The following is a 17,797-nucleotide window of genomic DNA, read 5'->3' as shown; positions in this document are numbered from 1 at the left end:
CAATAATGTGCTTATATAAAAATTTGGCGCTTTGTACACTGAGCGGCAATAAATCGTTTCGCAAATGGCGGAGCATGTCCTATGTTGCCCGGCACTCTAGCGTATAACGCAGCGGTGATAGATGGCGGCTGATCGCCGAATTTATCGACGATGGTAATTGATCGACTCGTATGATTATGAGCAGCGAAAGAAATATCATTCCGTCGATAACGACATGTGTGTATCAGAAGGCGGGAAAGAATATGAATTGAATCATTTACAATGATATATTGGTTTTAAATTCTTTTATTGATCAAAGTTATGCAAATGAAAGTATTCTTTCGTCAAATATATTGGTGGTCCTGAAAAGGACCGTTTGTAATTAGCTGTGGTGCAGCAAAAAAACAGATCGCACGCATATACAGGGTGTCCCAGACCTACCGTACCACCGGTTAATGGTAGATTCCTGAGATGATTCTGAGACGAATGTTCCTCTTGCAAAATGTCGAGGGTGGCGTAGTTTCGGCGCTACGAAGGGTTGTAGTTATCCTATCCTTGTGTAGAATTTTCCCGCGTTCAGTGACGGTGGGTCGAAGGGGTCCCGCGCATTGCGCACACTTCAATTTGAACAGCCGCGAAAAATTAAGATCAAATTGAAGTGTGCGCGATGCGCGGGACCCCTTCGACCCACCGTCACTGAACGCGGGAAAATTCTACACAAGGATAGGATAACTACAACCCTTCGTAGCGCCGAAACTACGCCACCCTCGACATTTTGCAAGAGGAACATTCGTCTCAGAATCACCTCAGAAATCTACCATTAACCGGTGGTACGGTAGGTCTGGGACATCCTGTATATAATACTACTATATTGCTAGCACCGTAGTATGAGCGGGCAACAACATTACGGTGCAGACAATACTTCTGTCTCTCAGAGATAGTGCACCTCGGCCCGTTTGCGCATGCGTTGGAAATTGCCCGTCTAATCTAACTATGCATACGGATTACGGTTCGTGTCGATCACGTGTCGATCGATTTTATTCTTGTTGAAGACATTTATGAAAAATGGGTCGGAAGTGCTACTTGTGCAGTTATTATAAGGAATGGGATCTTCATGTGTAGTCGAACAATGTAGTAACAGTTTTCTTAAATGTTATGATATTCTAGCTATTTTAAACTCAAAAAATCTAAACTGTGTTTTAGAAATAAAATTAACAATGTATTGCAAAATAAAACAACAGTTTAACAGCATTTTGTATTTCTTTATTATGATTACAACAATGACATAAATTGGTATTTTACTGATATAACTGATATAAGTAAATTATATTTTCTGATGTGTATGTTACTGATTATGGAATAAAACAAGTTTCGTAAATTTCGTACGGACATATTTATCTTTTTCAGATTTTTCTTTGGCCTTATGAAAAAGTCTTATGTTAATGTATAGTTCTATAATATATTTGCACAACTGAGTTCGGTGGTTATCTAGCGTATTGTGCATACATACATGATCATCCATTATTTGATTTGAAAATGGTACGCCTATTCGATGAAAAATTTTATGAACTAAAAAGCGCTTGATATTGACTTTGTACAACTGATTTGAATATTCTCTTATAACTTTCTTAGATGTTCTACAAATTGAACATACATCTTCTGATGGTTCTACATAAGGCCTTCGGTTTTTCAGTTTTGATAACATTGGCATTTCAGTTCCAATTAACTGATTTTTGCATACGCAACAAGTAACTATTCGTTAAAGTTTATAACATATGAATCCAGCAATATATTGAACAATATTATCGATATATGGGGTCAAATCCCAGAATGATGCCACATATTGATGGTCAAACGTAATAGTTTCATTTAAACTTTCAACATTACCAATGGAACATATTATATTTTTGGGTCGAGATGTAACGTGCAGAATTTCGATTCCATCGAATAGACAATTACCGTTTTCAAATTCACGAAGTTCATTACGAATTAACAAACGTCTGTAAGCACTTTTTATTTGTAGAGCATTGGGATTATTATTAAATCCCCCACGAGCCCTTATTGCGCTAAGAACGTCTCTAAGTAGTCTTGGGATAATTTGTATGTTAACAAATATGTCATGTGCAGACTCTTTAACTTTTGGAACAAAGGAAAAATGTTTCTTAGACAAATAATCAAGCCAAGAAAGCCTATTTTTCGATTCGTATTCAAAATGGGTGTGCCATTTTCATTACACAATGAAGTAATATATTCCTCAAAGTTCTTAGCGTGCATTTGCATAGTAAAATAGTTGTCTTCGGTTAAGGGAGTATTAAATTCATGCTTGGAAAATCTGTTTTTACAATTTAGTACGTCTCCTATATTATTAAATTGCAAACAAAAATTAGCTGTCTCAAAGCAGTCTTGAAACTGTGAACGAACATTTGCATCAGGTAAATTCATTTAAAAAAATGAATGATTTGTGAACACTACCGCTGAGAGTTTGCACTGCTAATTTCACATTGATTCTATTATTTTCGTACTGTATATGTTTCTTGGTTACTTTATTTGCAGCTCTTAGACCTTCTTTGTGTTGAAACTCGTGCAATTGTTTAATATGATCCCAAGCAATCACGTTTCCATCGCGAGTTTTTAATATCTTTTTATCTCCTAAAGTATTTCTTACCAATTTAATCATGTGACAATAATCGAAAAAAACAAAGCATTCCTCTTTTGTTACTGGATTAATAAAATAAGGCTTGAATTTAGGTCCATAGTAAAAATTAGCACCTAAATAGGTACACATGCTCACATTTGAAGAAGCACCATCAAACGTTACTGAGTAAACTTTGCATTTACTGTCATGTAGTTCTTGCAGCGCAAGTGTTAATAAATTTGCTCGTTCAGTGCTATTTAAACTATTATTTTAAAAATATCCAATAGGAACTTTCCAATGATCATTCAAGGATACTGCCATAAACATTAACGCGTTTTTAGCTGTAGAAATACAGTCATTATCGTTTTGAGATTTTTTCAATGTACCGTAATCTACGCCACCGTAAAATCTGTTTTTGTCGTAAATAATTTGTTCTCTTATAGACATTTCATCGATTACCAAATTAACAACAACAGGTTTTGCATCTGTAGATCGCAACGCAATTGCGTGTAAAGCTTCTTTTGTGAAACCAGGCGATCCATCAACAACTCGATACCAGTGTCTAATAGTGGAAGGGTGAGGCAAAAGTTTATTCCATGTCTTCCTTACATAATTGTAAGCTTTCGGTGAGTAAAAATTTAAAGTTAGATCAAAGCTACGGATCGCTGGAGAATAATGCCCTTTTTTCCGCAACTTCCTACCCATTATCTGTCTTATGTTCATGGGCATTATATCCTACATAAACAAAGATGAAATAACAACCTTCATGATACGTCAAGTAATTACCTGATTATACAAGAACAAAAACTTATGGACTGTACATAGATGGCACTCTATGAAGATTCTGTAACTTGTATCGACGGTTATCGTTTTCATTAATGAACGACTTGGGAGAGCCGCGCTTTTTTCCAGAATGAATCCTTGTTGTCGCAAGTTAACGAAATCGAAAACCATCATAACAAGTTACAGAAACCCATAGTCTCTTCAGATGATGACTTTCGACTTTATGGAACCTACGCATTGTATTGTATCGTATTATATTCGTTATAGCTTTCTTAGGCTGCGGTCCGAAATGCGCTCACAGTGCTGAAAGCGTCCTCCATCTTTGTTGCTTATTATATATCGAAGAAAGATAGAAGACGCTTTCAGCACTGTGAGCGTATTTCGGACCGCAGCCTTTATAGTAGAACTTAATGGTAAACTTATAAAATGATAGAATATATCTCACCAATATCGTTTCTTCAGCATTTTTCGAAATTAATCCTTTTTTATGGAGATGCGACATCATCTGCTGCATAGAGGCGACTCGTTTCTTTAGCTTAATATTCGCTTGTTGCAAACGTTTAATTTTTTTGGACTTCTTATCAGTTTCTTTCATGAACATTAGCATTCTTGCAGCTTTTCGAGGTGTTGCGATATCTGACAGTTCGATTTCAGAAATGTATCGTGGTGTTGCAAACCGACGCTGTTTTTGTGGAGTATTATACTGTAAAGTATTGGAACTCTGAGGTATCGATTGTTCTTCATCAGTATCTGAAATTAAAAATGTTTTTTTTCAAATAATTGATATTTATATTTCTCATTTTTATACGTAACTTCCATACTGAACATTATCATTTTGTGTTCTAATATTAAGTGTCTGTACTTCCATTCATTCTAAAATAAAACTACACTCCAATATAACTATACTCCAATAAAAATAAATTTGCGTAAAAAATATTAACTGAATAAAGAAAATAAATTACCAATATTGCTATTTTGCGACTCGAGCTGCACTTCCATTCTGTCAATAGTGATGCTACTTGTTAATGTCATTGGAAAAGTACTTGCCGCAACTTCAACATTATTATTTTCGACGATGTTTTCTGTAAGAATTGAGAATAGATTCAATCTTGCATGTAACACATTATGTCTACCTTTTTTGAATGTTCATTGCTCTTTTATCATATCTTTGGTGATTGACATATTTTATTTTTAATTGCATTTGATGTGACTCACCTTCTATTACTGGATTTGGGACAGCTATTGAAGGGATTGCTCCATGATGTAATCTTATTCTTTTATTGTTTATTCCAAAATCGTTAGGATGGAAATGACGTGTACAAATATAAATACGTGATACATCATCCCTCTCATTTAGTCCACATGCATGCAGCCATCGTTCATGAACGTACATAGATTTAGGACATTTTTTGGGAAATCTTAAAAAAAGTATTAACTTTTAATTTCAATAGCCTAAATTTTGAAAAAGGGTAAAATAAATTAGTGACACAAAAATACTGTTTATCAATGTACTTGAAGTTTTACCAATTACATCTATGAGATGAGTCAACGTTTGACGCCAAGCAATTTTAAAGTATTAAGATTAGTTATAATGTCATTTTGGTGCAAAAAATATGTAAGACCAAATTAAAACAAATTTTTCATTCCACATAATCCCTATTGCTTCACTCTCACTGTAATATTAAACATACTTTTATGATGAATTTAATACTTACCGATGCAAAACAATTTTATCACTTTCCTTATAATAACTGCACAAGTAGCACTTCCGACCCATTTTTCATAAATGTCTTCAACAAGAATAAAATCGACCGACACGTGATCGACACGAACCGTAATTCGTATGCATAGTTAGGTTAGACGATGTCGCGAACGCGCGGTATACGCAGAAAAACCGCGAGTGAGTGGAAGCGAGTGAGCGGTGTGATGTCAGCTGCGTTAACTGTCAGCTCGCCGATCGATAGAGTTGACAGCTGATTTGTTTTTAAAGATCTTCTGTTCGTTTGTATCTAATAAAATGTTTTATTGATTAAACGGAGATCGTTAGAAACCACACAGATTATAAAAGGACCAATTCATGTGTTCAAATCGAGTCGTCGTGAAGATTTCACACGTATCGCCCGGTCACCGACGTCTTCGTAATTTCACATTCCGCCGAATAATTATATAAAAGTTCAGTTCGCGTTCGGTTACGGAGTTATTGTGAATTATATTTGTGCTGTGAAGATTTTATTCAAATATACACTTTTTAATGTTTAACGGATTTGTGGTTTATTATGTGCGCGAGTTTCACGAGCGAGCCGCAAGCCTTCTTATAACAGACGGGCAATTTCCAACGCATGCGCAAACGGGCCGAGGTGCACTATCTCTGAGAGACAGAAGTATTGTCTGCACCGTAATGTTGTTGCCCGCTCATACTACGGTGCTAGCAATATAGTAGTATTATATATATGATCGCACGTCGTATTCCTTGTTCTGTGCAAACAGTGCGAAAATGGATTAAACGGTGGCAAGAGGAATGGAAGGACGGTGTTGTGGATAAGCGGAAAAATAATAAAAGAGGACGAGTGTCAAATGCTGAACAAGATCTTTTATTGCTCAACCATGTAGATAACAACTTTTTTCTTTCGGTATCGCAAACTGTATGTCGGTTAACTTTACCATTTTCAGAGCAGACTGCGTCGATTAAAAAAAGCAAATGTGCATTACTATAGGCCTGTGCGAAAGTTTTGTTTAACTGATGTGCACCGCGACAATCGTATTGCGTTTACATTGCAGCAAATAAATACGGCTTTACCGGAGGATTGGGAGCGTACTATTTGGACAGACGAAAAAGTATTTTGTTTGACAGTTGATCGACGTTTACATGTATGGAAATCCGTTGACTCTAATTGTCTAGATCCAAAATATGTTGTTCCTCGCGATCAGAGTGAGCGTATTACTTATGGTATGTGGGGTTGGATCAGTGCACACGGTCCAGATGAACTAGTCGAAGTGTCGCCGCATATGAATGCTCTGGAATATGTAGATATTCTGGAAAACGTGTTGCTCGCGAGCGTTTGCAATATCTACCCAGAAGAGGAAATGCCGACATTTCGACTTGTTCAGGATAACAGTGCTATCCATACTTCTAGGATAGTGCAGGAGTGGTTCGATACGAGTCGATCAATTACCATCGTCGATAAATTCGGCGATCAGCCGCCATCTTCCGCCGCTGCGTTATACGCTAGAGTGCCGGGCAACGTAGGACATGCTCCGCCATTTGCGAAACGATTCATTGCCGCTCAGTGTACGTACGAAATAGCTGTTGTCCATGCTAGGGACACAATAAACGAATACGATAATGCTTTTAGAAGTGAATTTAGAAGCGTAGTAAAAATGCTAAATTGTAAAGAAAATTTTATACCCCTGTGAAGTTAGCCCCCCAAATTAAATTTGAAAAAAATGAGTAGAGTTCTGATTGCCTCCCGAAGAGTTCTAGAGTTCTCAGTCAATTTTAGAAAGAGTTCTGCCATTTAAAGTAACGAAAACACCATTTGAAAAACCGGGGGGCTAACTTCACGACGCCTCCCATTCTGCGAAAAATTCAATTTTTCTTAGAGTTCTCATAAGATTTCAAATAGTTCTACAGTTCTAGGGCTGCGTTCCGATTCCTCGCCAGGGTGCTCTCTCTCTCTTTTTATCTCATTCTTGTATCTTTCTCACTTCAACATAGCGGGTGCACCTGGGTAAGGAATCGGAACGCAGCCTAGATAGGTTTTAACAATAGTTCCGCTCGAAATACCGAAATATTTAGATTTGAAAGTCTGGATTCAGGAAACGAAAATTTGCAAGAACTCCTTCAGTTTTGGTGTTAGCGCTTCGAGCCTTAATAATAATCGTCAGAACTCGTGAGGGGCTACTCAAAACTCTCAATAAAACGTCGAATTTTGCGAAAAAAATTTATTTTTATTCGAGAGATGAAAAATTGTTTTCATAAATCCGAAGTTCTATTGAGAGTTCTCGTAGCCCCCCGAAGAGTTCTAACGATTATCCTTAATACTCGATGCGCTCAAGTCGAAAACTAAAAAGTTTTGACTACTTAAAGTTTCAAAGTTCGAAAATTTCTAAGTCCCTCAGGTCGAAAAGTTTTTTAATAATTCCGCAGTTCTGTTGAGAGTTCTGGTAGCCCCCCGAAGAGTTCTAACGATTATCCTTAATACTCGATGCGCTCAAGTCGAAAACTAAAAAGTTCTGGCGACTTAAAGTTTCAAAGTTCGAAAATTTCTAAGTCCCTCAGGTCAAAAATTTTTTTAATAATTCCGCAGTTCTGTTGAGAGTTCTGGTAGCCCCTCGAAGAGTTCTAACGATTATCCCTAATACTCAATGCAAATACAAAAAATTCTTTTCTTTAATATTACATCAAATCTTATTATTGTAGTATTAGGAAAAGAAATTTTTTACATTTCCTCCTGATGGAAGAGACCACCACCTTCTCACGGTTTTCGTTGAGCAACAAACGTCCATTCGTAATATTGTAATCAAGCGACGCGGTAGAGTCGTGACCCCAAGTACATAAAGTACAAGGTTCCGAGCGATGAGAGTCACTGCTAACGTCGAACGCTACTGTATAGCTTATCCGAAATTTCACGTCACACAAATTTTCGATTAAAATATCTCAGGAACTAAAGCCGTAATCAAAAATCAAACGGCACTTTTATAGCAAATACAGAATATAACTATTATATATCTCAAAAGTAACACGTAACCCAGCAAACAAAGAATATAACTATTATATATCTCAGAAGTAACACGTAATATAACAGTTGTTATACACTATTAATATTGAGGCTACATAATTTCCTTTTATAACTGTAATATTACTTTGTTTTAAAACTTTATTATAACCCACATAGAAATTAGCATCCAGTGGATGTCCATGAAACCTCCATAGCTCCATGGGACATCTATCTCCACGATAGACGTCAGATGGACGTCTATTAGAGATCCATGATACCTCCATAGCTCCATGGGATATATATCTCCATAGTGGAAGTCAGATAGACGTCCATTAGAGGTCCATCCTATCTCCATAATAGATGTCCTCTACAAATCCATTGCAGATGTCCATTAGACATCCATTATGGATGTATAATAGATTTATTAAACATATAGAGTATTTCCAATAAACTAATATTTAAGTTTCATGATTAATTACAATTTTTCAGCTAATTTTGTTTAACATTTAGAAATTCACAATATTATAGAATTTATTTTTAATTATTAATAATATATGTATATAATTGAAGTTATTCTTACATAAATTTACATCCACCGAAAATCTGTAATGGACGTCCATTAGACGTATGTCATGGAGATTCGGAACATCCAGTAGAGATCCACTAGACATCCATTAGACGGCTACTAGAAATCCATAGTTCCGCCTTGCACGTCCAGTGGATCTGCATTAAGGCAGGAGCACAAACTTTTACATAAGCGCATAAACAGATGCATAAGAAATTTGATTGGTCCATTTCCTTATGCACATGCTTATAGACCAATCAAATTTCTTATGCATCTTTTTATGCGCTTATGCAAAGTCTGTGCTCCTGCCTTTAGACGTCTTTAAAGACGTCTATTAGACGTACCGTGGATCATTAATAGAAGATTCACGGAACCTCGGTGGACGATTAATGTACGTCCCATGGACCATTAATGGAAGGTTCATAGAGCCTCGATGGACGACTAACCGACGTTTCGTGGCATCAAGGTTCCATGAAGCTTCCATTAATGATCCACGAAACGTCTAATAGACGTCCACCGATGCTCCATGAACTGTCCATAACTGATCCACGGATCGTCGGTTAGTCGTCTGTCGAGGCTCCATGAAGCTTCCATTAATGATCCACGGAACGTCTAATAGACGTCCATCGATGCTCCATGAACCGTCCATCAATGATCCACGGAACGTCAGTTAGTCCCCAGGCAGCACATGTTAGTCTAATATATGTTTCTTAGACGTATCTAATGTCTAAGAAACATAAAGTACCATTTAAGAAACGGTTTAAATAGAAACCGTTTTTAGACTTAAATTTTAAAAACGTAGTTTTCACGTTTCCACTGAAACGAAAAATGTGTTTTATTAAATTGATTCACAATTATATAATTAATATAGAAAAAAATAGTAATTTCTACTTAATTTGCGAGTATTAATTATTTTTACATCATACGTTTCAATGTACTCGATTATGGAACAAGAGACAAAAATCAACATAAGTGTGTGTGTGAGATTCCCGCCTCTGATTCACCAAGCGACCGATAGATGGCCAGGCCAGACGTAACGTTCTCGCAAGAAACATTTGCGTTATCACCTTATAAATAACCATCCGGAAAACCGATCCAGTACTCTTTTCTTCTTCTTTTCTTTTGAAATCATTATTGCTTGAAGTGATATCTCATTCCAAAAGAGTGAGATTTCACTACACGAAATTTAGAGAGTAATTCATAAAATATAAAAACTAATGTAAATGTAAAATAATACTACATTGAAAATTACACCAAAGAGTTTTACATCTTCGTAATTGTGATAATATTATATTATGACAATGTATGCTTAACATGTGACATAAACGAAACTTCTATCATTCTTTCTTTACATTAAATTTATTCTTTGATTTTTGTTTTCGTCAGGAAAAATGTGTGTGTGTGGGAGGGGGGTACAATATGGTTCCAGGCGAAGGTCCATTTTAAAAAAACCTAACGCACCATTAGTGGAACCTCAGGGATGGTGTGGAAGTCCACCGTAAATTTATAAATTTATAACGGCAAACGTTTTTTTACTTTTATGTTAATTTGTTATGTTAATATATGCAGTGATGCCAGATTTTATTTTACTTATTTTATGTATAGTTTCAATAATACGTACGAAACAAAATAATTTTACTGTTGCAGTAAAACTGCTGTTGTTACTAATGCTGCATATTTGATGATTTGATAACAACAAAATTTCTCTATTATAATATAATTATATTATAACTTATTAAACTTATTCAACATTACAGCAGAATGTAGAACAGAAATCATTTTATTTTTATAGTTCATTTTAATTTTATAGTAAACAATATTTGCTAATGTAACGAAATTATTTTTCAATAACATTGGTATTCTTAACAAATGGTATTACTACTCATATAACTGACAAAATTTACTTAAAACAGCATAAAATATACTATGCGAATTTAAATTATTTTTCTCCGTGCGATATCGGTGATTTGAATAGATTTTTAACTTGCCTGTATGTACATCACGGTCGATTCAAGCAACTGCCATCTCTGTGCCGTTCCGTTTACCAGAGTTGCAGTCGGTAATCCATCTCTCATGGTAAAACGTTGACACAGTCATTAAGACTCACCCTGTATATATATATACGTGCTAAAATGAATTATATTTAAAATATATTTTATTATACATTATATTTTATTATATGTTATTATTATTATATTATTATATTTTATTATTTATATTATATTATTTTATTATTTATATAATTTATTTTATTATTACACAGCAAGTAGCAAGTAATTTATAACAAAAGATCTATAATTAAAAACTTTTGCATATAAAAACATTGACTTAAAAGTAAAATATCATAAAATTTTGTATATTTTTTGTAAATGATTTACAATATTACGTTTTATTGTGTATTTCAATTTAATATTATTTGCTGTATAATATTTTTACTTACCGATATAAAAAAACAAATTGTGACTCCGATATCTCAAATGGGTTGGAGGTATCGCGTATTTGTTGTCTTTGTAATTTTAAATATCTCCTTTCTTCCTCTTCAAGTTGAATTAACCACCACAGTGCAGCCATTATCCTTATAAATATCACCATAACCTTCGAAACATGACGTTTTCTTGCATCTCAGCAGCAAATTTCATAACGTAAAAGTTCACGCGAAAAGTTTCACGTTTCCACATTTCGCCGAATTACATAATCACATCACGAGTTCACGTGAAAATTTTCATTTTTCATTTTCCATCCTAGGGGAAAAGTTACGTGATAGATGCCCTGGTTCTTTCATCGTGTCAGCGTGTTGTTGCGTGGTATGGAAGTGCTCTCTTTATCCAAGGTAATCCTTAATCTCACAAAAATTACCTTTTTTAAAAAAAGGGAAAAACGGCGCCAAGTACACGCGCCAGTCGCACCCAACCAAATAAAAATTAACTTATTTAAAAAATGTAAAATTAACCAGGTAAAAATTAACTTATCTCGTATATAAATACCTATTTAAAAAATGTAAAATTAACCAAGTAAAAATTAACTTATCTCGTATATAAATATGCTCGAAAAAACCAATGTGGTAGTTTCTTTAACTTTCAAAAAAGAACTCTACAAAACTAATGATATCTTTCAAACCCGAAGTTCTTTCAAAAAAGAACTCTACAAAACTATCTTCTCATCAAGTTAATGATATTACTAATGATATTAGTTTGCATCAAGTTAATGATATTAACAAATTGCGCCAACTACAATGGGTATTTATGCAAACCAGAAAATCTATTACTTTTTATTATTACTCTTTGGCCGATATTAATTGTTGATTCGCGCGCGCACACACAAACACACACACACCCCACAAGGAGGGTTTGGAGTCTTAAATTACTGTGGAACTGACGAACCACGGGGTCCTCATCCTTGTGATACACACACACACACACACACACACACACACACACACACACACACACACACACACACACCTACATACACCTACACTCACACACGCACACACCACATAAGAAGGATTTGGAGTATAAAGAATAATGAACGCAGCAGTTGGAATTATAAAAGAACTAAACGAACCGCAGGGTTTTCTAATTCCTTAGGCCGTGCTGAATCGACGATATTGCAAATTCGAAATTGAATATCTCGGTACCTAACTATCCTAGCACAAAATTTCAAAAACGGTTTTAAAGCTTTGAAACCCTACTTTTCGCAATTTAAATCGAAATTGTGCACGAGTTTTTTAAAATGGCGGAAAGGGAGAGCATGCGAAATTGATAAATGAAGATTCGAGTTTGCGATGGCACATGGTGTAAAGTAGGTGTTGCAGCCCAATGGGACTAAATGCATATAAAAATATAGAGTTTTATCTTTAAAACGCTTTTTTACAAAGCTCGATGCGATCATTTTTTGTTGAGATACTCCAAATTTACTTAACAGAGTGTTTTCTTTTTTAAAGTTGCACAACTCAGCGAAAAATGATCGCATCGAGCTCGGTAAAAAGCATTTTAAAGATAACACTCTATATTTTCATTTGCATTTGGTCCCATTAGGCTGCGATATCTAATTCACGCCATGCACCGTCACAAACTCGGACTTTCGGTTATCACTTTTGCATCCTCTCATTTTGTCATCCGCCATTTTGAATCAAATGGCCGACCATAATTGCCATTCAAATATTCTTAAAGTGGATACTTGAAGCTTCATTTTGCATTTTTGAACATATTTTTATCTTCATTATTTACCAAGTTATGATCATTTGAAGGTTGGTAAATTTTTCCCTAAATTTGAGTGTACCGCTTTTTTTGGGAGTGAGTGTAGATACAATTATTAGTTTTGTAGAGTTCTGTTTTGAAAGAACTTCAAGCGTGTAGAGTTCCTTTTTGAAAGAACTTTGGGCGCGTAGAGTTTTTTTTTTAAAGAACTTCGGGTGCGTATACTTGGCGCTTTTTTGTACCTTTTTTGAAAAAGGTAATTTTGTTGTGATTTCACACATTTTGTAGTGTGAAGTATTACTGTTACACAACATTAATGAGTAGAATAAGAATGAAGAATAATAAAATAATAATAAATGTTAAGTACCATTACTTCGGTTTGCATAATTTTATGGTTTTGCTAAAAGTATTTGTTTTAAAGAGAATGTTTAACTACCTTATTAGAGATAATTTTAACCTACATATTTTTATATTTTATCATAAATTCTATGTATTATCTTCTTTCCATAGTTTTATATACATATAATACATCCATTTTTGTACATATAATACTATACATAATTCTGTATACAGGGTGTCTGGCATAAGGCGAAAAATCTCTTGCCCACAGGTAGATCTCGTCAAACTGAATTAAAAAGTCCTGTACCATTTTGCAAACAACCACGTAAAATTTCGAGTAATTAAGTAAAGAAAGTTCGCTAATTCAGCGGACGCGATTGGCAGCGAGGGAAGTAGGCATGAATGAATAAAGTAAAAAACGGCTAGCCGCGCGCGCGACGCGAAAGCGAGTATTGGATTACAGCGGCAGGCGAGACGACGCGTGGACAATTATTTCTCAGCGTCTCATTCACGCGCTCGTGTTACCGAGAAAGTGTTGTCGTATTTCTTAGAAGCGTCGTCTCGCCTGCCGCTGTAATCCGATACTCGCTGATTATCGCGTTCTTCGAAATACGCTCGCATCGCGCGCGCGGCTAGTCGTTTTTTACGTTATTCATTCATTCTTCTCTCGCATTCATTCTTCTCCGCTGAATTAGCGAACTTTTTTACTTAATTACTCGAAATTTTACGTGGTTGTTTGCAAAATGTTACAGGACTTTTTAATTCAGTTTGACGAGATCTACCTGTGGGCGAGAGGTTTTTCGCCTTATGTCAGACACCCTATAATATTCGATATAGCGTTAACAAGCTAATTTTGTAAATATTATTTTAATATCATTCACATATATTCACAATATCGATAAGTATTATATCGATAAGTATTAATTATTATAAGAATAGAATAGCTATAAAGATTTGCAGGATTTAGTATACTATTAAAAACATCTCTTTTTATTGTAAGACTTTATTTTTCACGATTTATTATAGATTCAGCTCTCTCTCTCTCCCCTTCTATTTTTTACTTTGCATGTAGGCGCGCTGACGCACACGCACACAGACGAATTAATGAAGTTATTAAAAAGCTCAAGATTTTAATATATATTTAAAAACATAAATGCAATGTAACAATTTATCAGACATTTGATGTGGAATAGCGTATCTTATTTTATAAATAAGATAATCTTAAATCATCATAAATAAAATATTATGAAACACTTATTTTTAAATTATTATACTTAGATGCATTAGGAGAAAAGGTGATGGCAATAATTATACATTTGTATCTAACAGAACAATTTAATCTAATCCATGGCTTGATATTAGGGACCCAATCTTGGTCATTTTGACCACTTTTCTCCCTAAGAAAGCAATTTACTGACAACTGACATTTACAATTACGAAAGCCATGGAATTAATGAAATCACGATTGAAATTAAGTGATGCTTGTAAAATGAGGTTTTAATTGTAAGGATACTACCATTTGACGATTCCTAGGGTTTCTTTCTCGAACTTTGTCCAATTGCCTTCGTCCTGTGCATTCTGTCGCGTGCTGCGAAGGTATTTTTTACAACATCGCGTGCATGCTTGCAAATCATTGCGTACTGTGAAAGAGGCGCAATTACTTTCGCGTCCAATCTTTGTATTTCTGCATCTCTAAAATTAATATTTCATTATATGTATTAGTTTTAATTAATTAGACAGATTAGAGCATTATATCATTGTTTTCTTTATATTTTCGTGAAAGATATGTAATTTGAAGAATCGTTTTTATCTATAATCACCGACGACTGATAATGTTGCGGAAAAGTTCGCCAATCCAGTACTCATGGATCGATTTATAGTTTCCGAATCACCATAGACCTGTATTACTTTTGCAAGCTCGTCACTTTTATCGCGCAGTCTGAAAATAATATTACTGGTGAATAATAAACGGAAATGAGGTTTTACGTCGAAGCGATAGCGAGTGAAGGGTCCGTGTGTATCGCTGAGGAAAAATAATCGATAGAGTTAGCCGGTCATCACCTGGCCGCTTTCCTGGTAAACGCTGCAAATATCGTGCATAGTTCAGCGAAGTGCTTCTCCACGCCTGTTATACGATCCTGTACAAATTTCGCCTCCTGCTCACTGAAAACAAAATAGATTTATTCAAACGACTCACCATTCACGATCTGTCAAATAATATCGCCAGACTAAAAGTCGGATGCTCGACTGATTTTATTCTTCAACTTACTACACGCTATTCTGGGAGTGCACTCGAAGCATTCCCTTCTCTGTGAAAGGATTTCGTAAAGTATTCAGTGAACTTCTTTGTGCGACAGATTATTTCTCTACAATAATCTCTCGCGATATGTGCGAGACACATTTCGACCAATTGTCCTGGCTGCAAAAGTACAAAACCATATATAGAAAATTAGAATGTCTAAAATAATTTTTCCAGAGATATGTATTTAAATTAGAGAATTACTTGCATCGCGGATGCATCATTAAGTCCATCGATGGTCTTTTAAAATAAAACTTGGTCGATCGATCGACTTCATCGTCTCCGCTAGTTCACCGAGAAGCAGGTTTTCAATTTCGGCGATTGCCTGAGGATAATCGTGGAAGTTCTCTAATCCCAGGAAAGCTACTCTGATCGCCTACGAGACACAGAAATGTGCATGAAATTGTTGTCATTAACGGAAAGTGCGATTGATCAAAGAGAACTCGAGTAAATTTATTAATTTTAATTATATTACTTCTCTAACATTATTAAATAATACTAATAATAATCAGAATAAAATGTATAGGTGTTACTTACATTGTATTCAATCTCACTCAATGGATAGGTTATTTAACGACGAAACAATAACACTCACTTCACTTCCTCGGCTACGGTCGAATTGCCCGCCCGGGTCTTCCTTTATTTACTCATTTTCACTCTCTCTCTCTCTATCTCGCCCTCTCACTCTCTCTCTCTCTATCTCGCCCTCTCACTCACTCTCTCTCTCTCTATCTCGCCCTCTCACTCTCTCTCTCTCTCTCTATCTCTATCTCGCCCTCTCTCTCTCTCTCTCTCTCTATCTCGTCCTCTCACTCTCTCTCTCTCTCTCTATCTATCTCGCCCTCACTCACTCTCACTCTCTCTCGCCCTCACTCACTCTCACTCTCTCTCGCCCTCTCACTCACTCACTCACTCGTTCTCTCGCAAATATATCTTTTTTCTTGCACTACATCGCGTCGTACACTTGTCGTACACCGACCGGCGGAGATGCTGTCCGTATATCCATGTGACTTACACATAGAGCCTCTACATATGATCGTTATGTGTGAGTCACACGGATATACCAACAGCATCTCCGCCGGTCGGTATAAACGGAGCTGCTACCATCTCGACGAAAAAGAACGGACTGTACATTTGACGACGACGACGTTTCTTAAATGAAATTTTCCAATTTCAGACTTTTTCAAATTTGCATCGCCATATCTCCGCTCGTAGGGCACGTACAAGAAAAATAAAAACACTTTTATTATATAATTCGACCCCAAGCTATCCATTGAGCCTACTTAGAAGTTCATCCGTTCAGCGGTTATTGAGATCTAATAATCTGAGTGTCTGCGAAAGCGTCGCTTCGCGTAAAAGAGTCACGGTGCGGCCTCGCTGCGCGTATACTTGGCGCGAGACACTACCGTGTCTCTTGATATTGCTGTTATATTATTATAACCAGGAAATAACACAGTTATAATAAAGTTTTAAAACACAGTAATATTACAGTTATAAAAGGAAATTATGTAGCCTCAATATTAATACTTGTATAACAACTGTTATATTCCCAGCAAACACGGGTATATAACTATTACATTATCGTAATAAAACGGAATGTAACACGCAATATTACATAGATGTACTAGGTTATATACACGTTAGTAGTAATTTCCTACTCACACATGTTACAATTATATGACGTGAATATAATACGTATGTAACATGTTATATACTCTTAACAAAGTTAGCGAATAATTATATAACATATATATAATCGTGATGTAAATTATGTAATTGTTATATTACTGTTATATTTTTTGTAACTGAATAGTAACTGTAGAATGAAAATATATATTTTATACATACTAATCCCAGAAAAGGTCTTTGAATTAATTCTAAGCGAGAACAAACTATTTCATTTGCTTTCGCTCGAAATTAATTCAAAGACCTTTCCTGGAATTAGTATGATAAAATATATAAGTTAATATAGTAACATATACAATAACAATAACGCTATAGTTATTATAATGATGCAGTTTTTCCAGAGGAAAGGGAAAAATATAAATATTTAATCATTATATTTTGCACTCTAAACATATACATATAAAATATACACAGCGTGTTGTTGCGTGTTATGGAAGCGTTCTCTTCATCCAAGGTAATCTTTTCTAACAGTAACATTAATATTAAAAGTATTTAAAATAAGTATTATATTATAAAGAAAACTAAATATTTGTACATATATAATTTTACCAGTATTCTTTAACTTATTGCAGTTAATCTATGCATATGTAAAAT

General features: G+C 35.2%; 2 protein-coding genes across 2 annotated transcripts; both read right to left on the bottom strand.

The window, feature by feature from the left end:
* Positions 1 to 3,516: 3,516 nt before the first annotated feature.
* On the bottom strand, positions 3,517 to 5,628 carry LOC105285940 (THAP domain-containing protein 3). Its single transcript, XM_011350511.3, has 5 exons — positions 5,113 to 5,628; positions 4,613 to 4,815; positions 4,360 to 4,479; positions 3,843 to 4,147; positions 3,517 to 3,627 (listed from the first exon to the last, which is right to left on the bottom strand). The coding sequence occupies exons 1-5, from the start codon at positions 5,172 to 5,174 to the stop codon at positions 3,619 to 3,621; spliced, it is 699 nt and encodes a 232-aa protein (XP_011348813.1). The 5' UTR covers positions 5,175 to 5,628; the 3' UTR covers positions 3,517 to 3,618.
* A 9,080-nt stretch (positions 5,629 to 14,708) lies between these two features.
* Positions 14,709 to 16,190, bottom strand: LOC105285942 (protein FAM92A-like). Its single transcript, XM_026968316.1, has 6 exons — positions 16,055 to 16,190; positions 15,722 to 15,893; positions 15,488 to 15,637; positions 15,280 to 15,381; positions 15,039 to 15,157; positions 14,709 to 14,910 (listed from the first exon to the last, which is right to left on the bottom strand). Exons 3-6 carry the CDS (start codon positions 15,517 to 15,519, stop codon positions 14,876 to 14,878), a joined length of 288 nt encoding a protein of 95 aa, XP_026824117.1. The 5' UTR covers positions 15,520 to 15,637; positions 15,722 to 15,893; positions 16,055 to 16,190; the 3' UTR covers positions 14,709 to 14,875.
* Between the last annotated feature and the right edge of the window lie 1,607 nt (positions 16,191 to 17,797).

The sequence above is a fragment of the Ooceraea biroi genome, chromosome 3 (assembly GCF_003672135.1).
Source record: "Ooceraea biroi isolate clonal line C1 chromosome 3, Obir_v5.4, whole genome shotgun sequence".
NCBI classification, from domain to species: Eukaryota; Metazoa; Arthropoda; class Insecta; order Hymenoptera; family Formicidae; genus Ooceraea; species Ooceraea biroi.
The sequence above is the reverse complement of the archived record's forward strand: the minus strand, read 5'-3'. Positions and strand labels throughout refer to the sequence as shown.

Excerpts from the sequence above, each read along its gene's own strand:
- LOC105285940 (XM_011350511.3), bottom strand. The coding sequence starts at position 5,174 with ATGGGTCGGAAGTGCTACTTGTGCAGTTATTATAAGGAAAGTGATAAA. Across the intron at positions 4,816-5,112 it reads GATAAAATTGTTTTGCATCG|ATTTCCCAAAAAATGTCCTA; the intron begins GTAAGTATTAAA and ends ACTTTTTTTAAG. Across the intron at positions 4,148-4,359 it reads GTCGCAAAATAGCAATATTG|ATACTGATGAAGAACAATCG; the intron begins GTAATTTATTTT and ends TTTTAATTTCAG.
- LOC105285942 (XM_026968316.1), bottom strand. The coding sequence starts at position 15,519 with ATGCTTCGAGTGCACTCCCAGAATAGCGTGTA. Across the intron at positions 15,158-15,279 it reads TTTACCAGGAAAGCGGCCAG|ACTGCGCGATAAAAGTGACG; the intron begins GTGATGACCGGC and ends TATTATTTTCAG. Across the intron at positions 14,911-15,038 it reads CGCAACATTATCAGTCGTCG|AGATGCAGAAATACAAAGAT; the intron begins GTGATTATAGAT and ends TATTAATTTTAG.